This window comes from Sinocyclocheilus grahami, unplaced genomic scaffold (genome assembly GCF_001515645.1).
Source record: "Sinocyclocheilus grahami isolate Dianchi unplaced genomic scaffold, SAMN03320097.WGS_v1.1 scaffold890.1, whole genome shotgun sequence".
Taxonomy (NCBI): Eukaryota; Metazoa; Chordata; class Actinopteri; order Cypriniformes; family Cyprinidae; genus Sinocyclocheilus; species Sinocyclocheilus grahami.
Genome location: NW_015506069.1, coordinates 95,959 through 106,520, shown reverse-complemented (window position 1 = coordinate 106,520; position 10,562 = coordinate 95,959). Strand labels below are relative to the sequence as shown.

Here is a 10,562-nt window from a genome sequence, read left to right as displayed (position 1 = left end):
AATCGATGCGTTTTTGTAAGAAAAATATCCAATGTAATAATGTAATAATCACTTTAATGTAGTTTGCGCTCACTGTTGTAAAGGGAAGCAGTTCCAGGCGAATGACCTCGCTTTGCACATGCGCATGCACCAGTGAGTCTCGTGAAAACCAACGTTTGTTAACAGGAGCAAAGGAAGCAAAGCGCTACAGAAGGCCTTTGTTCACCCCCCGGAGCTGTGTGAGGCGCTTTTTTTTATGGATGGGAGCTTTTTATTTAATTTGTTTTGAACTGAAGCATGCAACACCCGCTGAATACCATGAAACAGCTTGAAAGATCAAAGACAATTTTTAATATAGCTCCGACTGGATTCGTCTGAAAGAAGAAAGTCATATACACCTAGGATGACTTGAGGGTGAGTAATGTATGGGCTAATTTTCAAAGGCCTTTTTTCCCCCCCCCCCCCCCTTTTTTTTTATGGATGGGAGCTTTTTATTTAATTTGTTTTGAACTGAAGTAATGCAACACCCGCTGAATGCCATGAAACAGCAATTTTTAATATAGCTCCGACTGGATTCGTCTGAAAGAAGAAAGTCATATACACCTAGGATGACTTGAGGGTGAGTAATGTATGGGCTAATTTTCATTTTTGGGTGAACTAACCCTTTAAGCTGATAGCTGAAACAGCTGATATTTTAGTTTATCTAACTGCTACATCTGTTTCTTCTACAAGTTTTACTACAAGCTTCTAACTTCTGCCGGTAATATCAGTATATATTTTATTTATTTATTTAATCATTTAAATATGTTAAAAGCTTGACTATGATTTAAATAATTCATTAGGTTTTGTGTCATCATGAAACTGCTTAGGGGTGATTATATTTACAAGCACTGTCAAATGCTGGTCTGGTTCAAATGAACACAGTTCTTTTGGTTATAGTGATGTGAATTCCAGAGGGCCTTTTTTCCCCCCCCCCCCCCCTTTTTTTTTATGGATGGGAGCTTTTTATTTAATTTGTTTTGAACTGAAGTAATGCAACACCCGCTGAATGCCATGAAACAGCAATTTTTAATATAGCTCCGACTGGATTCGTCTGAAAGAAGAAAGTCATATACACCTAGGATGACTTGAGGGTGAGTAATGTATGGGCTAATTTTCATTTTTGGGTGAACTAACCCTTTAAGCTGAAACAGCTGATATTTTAGTTTATCTAACTGCTACATCTGTTTCTTCTACAAGTTTTACTACAAGCTTCTAACTTCTGCCGGTAATATCAGTATATATTTTATTTATTTAATCATTTAAATATGTTAAAAGCTTGACTATGATTTAAATAATTCATTAGGTTTTGTGTCATCATGAAACTGCTTAGGGGTGATTATATTTACAAGCACTGTCAAATGCTGGTCTGGTTAAAATGAACACAGTTCTTTTGGTTATAGTGATGTGAATGACTCCCATCCTGATTTTGGTGATGATGTTTACATGTGCTTTATGTTTGACTGAAGTTAAAACAGAAATCCATCAAGGACCGGCAAACCTTACCCCCGCACCGCAAAAGCACCTTCCGCTCTCACCCTTATAGGCCACAAGTCAGTGTTGCCTCACTCCTATATCCCAATAACCAATCACGTCGTCAGAGATGATTGCATGCACACTCTCACCCACTGCAACTCATTTCAGTATATACAGTGATTTCTGCACAAATCCTGTACAATATGTCTTTGAACTGCATGAGAAATTGCACATGAATGTATTATTCTTGAAGGAATCGTTCACCATAAAATTTCAACTGTCATCATGTGCACACGCTGATGTTGCTCACAACCTTTTGTCTTCAGTGGATGGTTTTGAGCAGCATAAAGTTGAGCTGATGACAGAATTTATATTTTTGAATGAACTCTTTAATGATTCGATAAATGCTTTACACCTGTGTGATTAATCACATTCTTTGATTAAATGATCAGCAAGTCCTGTCTAGATTTAGAATGGGTGGTTTTTACTTTAAGAATTCCAGCAAAGATAGAATATCCTGACTTCCCCTGAAATGGAGGTATATAGTGTATGTAATGCTTTCTGAATTACATAATATCCGGTATTGATCCGAATTAATAGGTACAGTGATTGATTACTATTGACAACTGTGGATTACTTTTCCTGATTATTACAGGTGTTGATAAAATTGTACATGAGTCATGTGGTTTGTTGTTTTCCTGTGTAGGACACCAAAACTGGCTCACCTGACTCTGACTCCTCCTGTCCCTCCTCTCCTAAAACCCCACACTCTGTTAACAGTGATTTCTGCACAAATCCTGTACAATATGTCTTTGAACTGCATGAGAAATTGCACATGAATGTATTATTCTTGAAGGAATCGTTCACCATAAAATTTCAACTGTCATCATGTGCACACGCTGATGTTGCTCACAACCTTTTGTCTTCAGTGGATGGTTTTGAGCAGCATAAAGTTGAGCTGATGACAGAATTTATATTTTTGAATGAACTCTTTAATGATTCGATAAATGCTTTACACCTGTGTGATTAATCACATTCTTTGATTAAATGATCAGCAAGTCCTGTCTAGATTTAGAATGGGTGGTTTTTACTTTAAGAATTCCAGCAAAGATAGAATATCCTGGCTTCCCCTGAAATGGAGGTATATAGTGTATGTAATGCTTTCTGAATTACATAATATCCGGTATTGATCCGAATTAATAGGTACAGTGATTGATTACTATTGAAAACTGTGGATTACTTTTCCTGATTATTACAGGTGTTGATAAAATTGTACATGAGTCATGTGGTTTGTTGTTTTCCTGTGTAGGACACCAAAACTGGCTCACCTGACTCTGACTCCTCCTGTCCCTCCTCTCCTAAAACCCCACACTCTGTTTGTATTAGCATCATCCCTCTCTTCTCCTCCTGGTCCTCCTTTATGTTTGTCTTTGTTGCCCTGCCTTATTTTCACTCCTCTCTTAATGCTGAGCTTTTATGTGTGCTTGTGGTGTGGGTTTTTATTAAATCAATAAGCCATGAGAACAGCTGAAACAGCTGATATTTTAGTTTATCTAACTGCTACATCTGTTTCTTCTACAAGTTTTACTACAAGCTTCTAACTTCTGCCGGTAATATCAGTATATATTTTATTTATTTAATCATTTAAATATGTTAAAAGCTTGACTATGATTTAAATAATTCATTAGGTTTTGTGTCATCATGAAACTGCTTAGGGGTGATTATATTTACAAGCACTGTCAAATGCTGGTCTGGTTAAAATGAACACAGTTCTTTTGGTTATAGTGATGTGAATGACTCCCATCCTGATTTTGGTGATGATGTTTACATGTGCTTTATGTTTGACTGAAGTTAAAACAGAAATCCATCAAGGACCGGCAAACCTTACCCCCGCACCGCAAAAGCACCTTCCGCTCTCACCCTTATAGGCCACAAGTCAGTGTTGCCTCACTCCTATATCCCAATAACCAATCACGTCGTCAGAGATGATTGCATGCACACTCTCACCCACTGCAACTCATTTCAGTATATACAGTGATTTCTGCACAAATCCTGTACAATATGTCTTTGAACTGCATGAGAAATTGCACATGAATGTATTATTCTTGAAGGAATCGTTCACCATAAAATTTCAACTGTCATCATGTGCACACGCTGATGTTGCTCACAACCTTTTGTCTTCAGTGGATGGTTTTGAGCAGCATAAAGTTGAGCTGATGACAGAATTTATATTTTTGAATGAACTCTTTAATGATTCGATAAATGCTTTACACCTGTGTGATTAATCACATTCTTTGATTAAATGATCAGCAAGTCCTGTCTAGATTTAGAATGGGTGGTTTTTACTTTAAGAATTCCAGCAAAGATAGAATATCCTGGCTTCCCCTGAAATGGAGGTATATAGTGTATGTAATGCTTTCTGAATTACATAATATCCGGTATTGATCCGAATTAATAGGTACAGTGATTGATTACTATTGAAAACTGTGGATTACTTTTCCTGATTATTACAGGTGTTGATAAAATTGTACATGAGTCATGTGGTTTGTTGTTTTCCTGTGTAGGACACCAAAACTGGCTCACCTGACTCTGACTCCTCCTGTCCCTCCTCTCCTAAAACCCCACACTCTGTTTGTATTAGCATCATCCCTCTCTTCTCCTCCTGGTCCTCCTTTATGTTTGTCTTTGTTGCCCTGCCTTATTTTCACTCCTCTCTTAATGCTGAGCTTTTATGTGTGCTTGTGGTGTGGGTTTTTATTAAATCAATAAGCCATGAGAACCCAAGCATTAAGGGTTTAAGGGTGTTGGATTGGCTCAATTTGAAGTGGAGTGCTTTAATGGTTATGGATGGTTAAATCACTGGAAAACCTCTAATGGATCAATGCATTTAGAATGCCACAGCAATATGACAAAACTGTTTAAAACGTGATTACATTAGCAATGATGTAAAAAAATAAAGTCAGTTTTGTGCATTGATACAGAATTAAACTGATGTGTGATGATCACAGGTGTGTGTACATTTGCATGTGGTTTGAATGCAACTCATCCAATCAGATTTTAAAACTATCCATTTTATAAGATTGATTTACTGGTTGCGTCTGCTGTGCTGCTTCCTTACTAAATACTGCAGAACAGAATGCAATATAGCTCAGTACAACATACTGCAAACAGGCCTAAACCATCACTATGCTTACGTATGGTAATCTCTCTTTTATGGTGGTTCAGCCTCTGTTGCGACTAGACAAAGTTAGGTTTCTTCTAACTCTGTTCTTGGTTGATTCTGTGGCCGCTTGCTGTTCATCAATCTCATTGTAGTTTGTTTATTTAGGTTTGTCTTCTTTCTCTCTTCTCACATCTGTTTCTCTGTTCTAGCCATCAGAGAAATGTGGCATTTTAAACATGACTAAAATCACTGAACATGGAAAGAAGGTCCGGTAAGTAAAAGCAAACAGGGAAGGGAATGCTTTCATTAATTTGACAGAGCGAACAAATGCTTAACCATGCTGTGGTGATATTGTTTTGTTTGTTTGCCTTTTGTCATGTCCACAGGAAGAACTGGACCTCCTATTGGACGCTACTTAAAAAAAAATATTAATTAGGCCTTGAATATTTCTTAACTTCAAAAATGCCAGAAAACATCGCCACAAAATGGAAAAGGTTGTGCAGTCAATAATAATAATAATATAATTATTTTCTAATTTTAAAAAAGGTTTGTCACAGTTACCTAAAACTATAACAATTAACATTTTCATTACTTAAAATGAAATAAACATTAACTGAAATAAAATATATACAAATTGTTAAACTTGTTTTATTTCAGCAGTTACCAAGGCAACTTTTCTCAGTTTTTAGTTTAACTTGAAGTAAAATAACTAAAACTAAATAAACAAACAAATAAAAATGACTAAAAACTATATACACATTTAAAAAAAAAAAAAAACTAATAAAAATTAAACGAGCAACAACATTACTAAAACTTTCAAATGAAAGTGAAAACATTAAATATAGAAATAATCAAATTTGAAATATAAAAAACTATAATAATGAATCGATAGTAAAATGACTGCTTAATATCACAGTATTGATGTGCATGTAAACTGGATGAGTTGATACTCACTTCTGTGAACTGCATGCTAACATGCATTGTGATGTTTTGTAATGCTTGTCATTTTTTCTCTTTCTCACCTCCTCTAGGGTTAGGAATGGATGGTTTGTACAGAGTCAGTGGAAATTTGGCCATTATACAAAAACTGAGATTTGCTGTTAATCACGGTACGTCCTGCTATCTTTTACACCCATACTGATTTATACGTAACAGATTACTCATATGTATGATAAAAACAGATGATTATTTTGATCACTTTGATCTACATAAATACAGATGAAAAAGTGGATTTAGGGGACAGTAAATGGGAGGACATTCACGTGACCACTGGAGCCCTGAAGATGTTTTTCCGTGAGCTGCCAGAACCTCTATTCCCCTACGCTTTCTTCAACAACTTCATCACCGCTATCAGTGAGTGGAGATCAATATTTAACACTGGGGTTTAGAGGGAGATGTTTCACACTCATATAACACTATCGTGTGTTTCTGTGTAGAAATGCCGGATTATAAGCAGAAAGTTCAGGCAGTTAAAGATCTGATGAAGCAACTGCCACGGCCAAACCACGACACCATACTGGCACTCTTCAAACACTTGAAGAAGTGAGTATAAAAGAAGGAGAGAGCAACTTACTGTAGACGGCACATAAACATAAATGGAAATGATTATAATTCTCTTGTGTGTTTACACACAACACTCTTTCTCTCTGTAGAGTAATCCAGCATGTTGACGAAAACAGGATGACCACGCAGAGTGTAGCTATCGTGTTCGGCCCGACGCTCCTACGCCCAGAGGTAGAGACGGCAAATATGGCCTTGCACATGATCTACCAGAATCAGATCGTTGAGCTCATTCTTATGGAATACGAGACCATATTCGGCAGGTAGGTCACACGCACAGGAACCCTTTGACCAAACCCAACGGGACACAGTTACTGCTGAAGACCGACAGCCCATTGGCTGCCAGACTGAACACTGAACATAACGTTTGGTACGTTTACATGAGGAACACCCGTATTAGAGGAAAAAAAACAGCATTTTGGGTTCAACATAAACAGTCAAATCCTTTCTCATATCTTTATTGGACTAAATTATAGTCATTTTTTTCTTGGCTGAATGTCGTATTATTTTTATATACCAAAATTCATTGGACTATGTCATTTTTGGACCATCTTTGGATTAATTTGGAGCAACGAGGGCTTGAAATATGAAAGTTTTCTGTCCGACTGAAAACCGTGTTGCATATGGGAGATATCTGAGGCTTCATTTTAGATTTCCGTTCATTACAAGTACTACATTTTGCATCACGTCTTTCCTTGGTAATGCTGTAATATGGTTTGGAACAACACATCAACTGATTGACTGACATGATAGACATGGATTTTATTCTATCCTAACAACTAATTTTTATGGGAATGGATTGTAACCCTGAGATGACCGCTGCTTAAGATTTGGATACACAATATTTTGTTTGAGTCTTGGCCTCAATTTCCTGATTATTGATCCAATATCAAATGATGTACAAACTTCTGAGCTATGAAAATATATGTCAAGTATATTTCAGGCTGTGTGAGTGCATATGTCCCCTTCGGTCCTTAGATAGACATTGAAATTAAATGTGTGCAGGACACATTTTACCCCATGATGATATTAGACTCGCTACTGTTCCTGACCAGACCCCAGTCATGCATTGAAAACTCCTACAGCCTATTTAATGTATGAGTACAGTATGCTGTAGACAAAATAACATGTAAAGATCTTGTATTAGAGAGAGAGGAGAAATTGTGAGTGGATAAAACTTGATTGCTCTTTCTAAAGATGTCTGATGGACATACTGTGTGTGTGTGTGTGTGTGTGTGTGAGAGATGAGTAAGAGCCACAATTGTATTAATACAGACAGGTTTATTCAAATGTTTTAATGAGAATTAATTCAGATATGGTTATTTGGTAAATGGCTGTTGAATGTAATTCGTCAAATATTCTGCTGTACCTTGCAGAGCTTTGTCTTGATCAAAATAAAATTGACAAGGCAAATTGGTCACCTTATTGTGTTGTTACTCCCCTCCACCAGGGGGCAGCAAATATCTCAATAACACTGGTTTTGTTTTTAATGTGTTGCTCTTAAACTTCTCACATATAATTTAACTACTGGTATACAAACCAACTCTTATGTATTTTATATTATATGGATTTAATCAAAGCACAGCCACGTCATAAAGGAATGTTCAGACTTATATGCTTTTACTGTAAATGCTTTTTTTTAGGGACTTGTCTAAATTGTTGGACCTGGAACATTCCTTTCATGCTGTTGATACAGTATGACAGTTTATATTTTTATAGATGAAGATGCAGACTGACCACTATGAGGAAAAAGAGGATTTAGTCTGACGCATTTTGTTGCTGATTTCTTGTTCTAATATTCACTTATTTCACTCTTAAGTGGAAATTGCAATCTATTTCGTTTCCATTCCAATGGATACATTTTCTTGCAAGTCTTTGCAATAGTAGAGTTTGTCCTAATCCAGTGTTTTGCTGGATTCTTAGATACAAAACGGGATGATGTGTCACTTAACATGTACTCTGTTTGCTTTTTAAGATTTACATATTAGACGCTTTAATTTTTTAGGTCAAAGTTTTAAATGAAATGCTAAACACCTTGGATACCCACTGTCGTGCGGAAATGTCTAAATGTTAGCACGCTTTCACTAAATTTGTTAGAGAATGAATAAGTAATTTAGAAATGACCTGGTGCTTCACTTCATTTTATTTTATGGGGCATCAAAAAAAGCAAACAAAGGAAGAAAAAATCCTACAAATCACCTCATGGAAAATGTGACATTTACACACACAATGCAAAGTTGGCACAAATAAAAACAAACAGACAAAATGAGTTGACTACTTTTGGTTCCAAAATGGCAAATTCAACACCAGTACAACAACATGAATCCATGCTCTTCATCACAGGTTTAAGGGTCATTTACTATTAATTACAGTGAAGCTGTTGGAAAAGGGTCAGGGTTCAAGAAAAACTGAAGCAATGGGTGCAAATATCTGCCTGATTGACTTTTTGTGGTAGAGTTAAAAAATAAGTTGAAATTATAAAACTAATACTGTTAAGTTCGGCTTTATATACTGTATATCAGGGTTTAACCTCCATCGTGGCACTGAGATTAATTCTAAAATACATTGTGTTAAACTACAGTGTTGTGTATTACACACGCAATAAATAAAGCAATACAAAAACATAAGACGTATATAAAAAGGTTCTACAAATGAAACAATTTTCGATGACAATAATACTAATGGTATTACACAATATACACATGCATAAACAAAAAAGAATAAACATTTCGAAATACATTGAAATTAATAATACTGTAAGGTCTACTAAAACATTTTTTATCCTATGCGCCTCTTTCAAAGTGCTGCTTTCTTTGTGCACTTCACAGTCATATTACATTTGCCTTCTGCATGATTTCGGGATGCTAGATTTTGTTTCATCTATAGGGCCGTGCAAGTTGGAAATCTTAATAACAGAGAGAACACTTGCTGATGATTATGGGTTGTGCTCTCCTATACAATCCTATGGTTCATACAGTTCTTTCAAGTATATTTCTTTCATCATCGTTCATCAAATAATCCTTAACCTGCTTCTAATTGGTTTGAATTCATTACTTGGTTTGGCTAGTTGTTTTAGGTTATTATATGATTCTACATATGTAGGGCTACATATGTTATATTATCTTTTTCCTGGCAATACCAAAGTGGGCTAAAAGAGAGAAAACCGCTTTTCTAAACACTGAAAACCAGCATGAGCTATAACAGCTTGACAGTGTGCCATTTGATTACAAATGAGGGCAGTGTTACAAACTTGTTACAAAATTTCTGTACATTTGTCAAATCTGTTGGGTTGGGTCCTTGAGCAGTGTGGACATTTTATGTGTCTTTAGTTGTCTAGATTGTCCGGTGTGACTGTGGAGCACTGTGTTAATGTTTGTGAATGGCACTTACAGCTTGGCGGTCTTGCATAAGGCTGTGGGTGTGCAGAGCATCTCCTATGAACACAGACTGACACATTACAACATAAAGCCACGCAAAGATGAATGAAACAACAGGTGAAACTGCCTTTTGAGGTTGACACTTTTTTTCCTGAAGTTTTTTGTTTTCATTCATATGGTGTCATGATCGTGAAAAGTATGTTTTCAAAACTTTTTTTTTTTTTTTTTTACAGTTGCCGACAAATATTTTGGAGTGCTTATTACAAAACGTCTTTTTTTAAATCGAATTCGAATCTGATTTGAATTATTATTCAGTTGAGTAGTTCATTACAAATAACCAGTTTAAATTGAATCAAAAAGCGATTACATTTTTTAAAATGATAATAAGCATTCCTATGAATATTTCCATAATTAATTATTTACATTTTCTTCTTTTTATAAATGAGCTATTAATAGTGAAGTGCCATTTAATTTCCTTCATAAGGCAGACAAACAATCAGATGGAAAAACGAGGCAATGCTAACAACAGCTTGCCTGATTAACACGACAAAAATACTGAATGGTATCTTAAACTTGAGGCATTAAGTATCTGTGGTTAATCTCACAAAGAAATGTCCAGGTCATATTTCACCCTAAAAAATCAAGTTGAAAAAAATTCTATTTTGCATTAAGAAAAAAGGCGACTTTAAAGATTAAGCATAAAATACTGTAATACAGTAATGAAAACCATTCTGTCTGGACACAATTTAATTTTTTTTTAAATAAGCATGAATTAAACTTTATGACATAAATTAAAATCAATGTGTATTTGCAATTGTTCTTAATTGTTTCAGATGATTAAAATGTGTTCATTAAAAAATGTCTGTGATGGTCCTAAAAATAGGCTTCATTGTCTTCATGCAAAATATATATATATATATATATATTTTTTTTTTTTCAAGTGAAATATGACCTTTCTTGCCATTTTT

General features: G+C 35.4%; 1 protein-coding gene across 1 annotated transcript in view; it reads left to right on the top strand.

Moving 5' to 3' along the window:
• LOC107563820 (rho GTPase-activating protein 12-like) overlaps nucleotides 1-10,227 on the top strand; it is a 39,676-nt gene extending 29,449 nt beyond the window's left edge. The window contains exons 8-13 of the mRNA XM_016248786.1: nucleotides 4,867-4,928; nucleotides 5,044-5,067; nucleotides 5,591-5,766; nucleotides 5,876-6,010; nucleotides 6,094-6,199; nucleotides 6,310-10,227. Coding sequence (XP_016104272.1) covers nucleotides 4,867-4,928; nucleotides 5,044-5,067; nucleotides 5,591-5,766; nucleotides 5,876-6,010; nucleotides 6,094-6,199; nucleotides 6,310-6,484 — 678 coding nt within the window. The 3' untranslated portion in view covers nucleotides 6,485-10,227. The remainder of the gene's footprint in view (nucleotides 1-4,866; nucleotides 4,929-5,043; nucleotides 5,068-5,590; nucleotides 5,767-5,875; nucleotides 6,011-6,093; nucleotides 6,200-6,309) is intronic.
• Nucleotides 10,228-10,562: the final 335 nt, after the last annotated feature.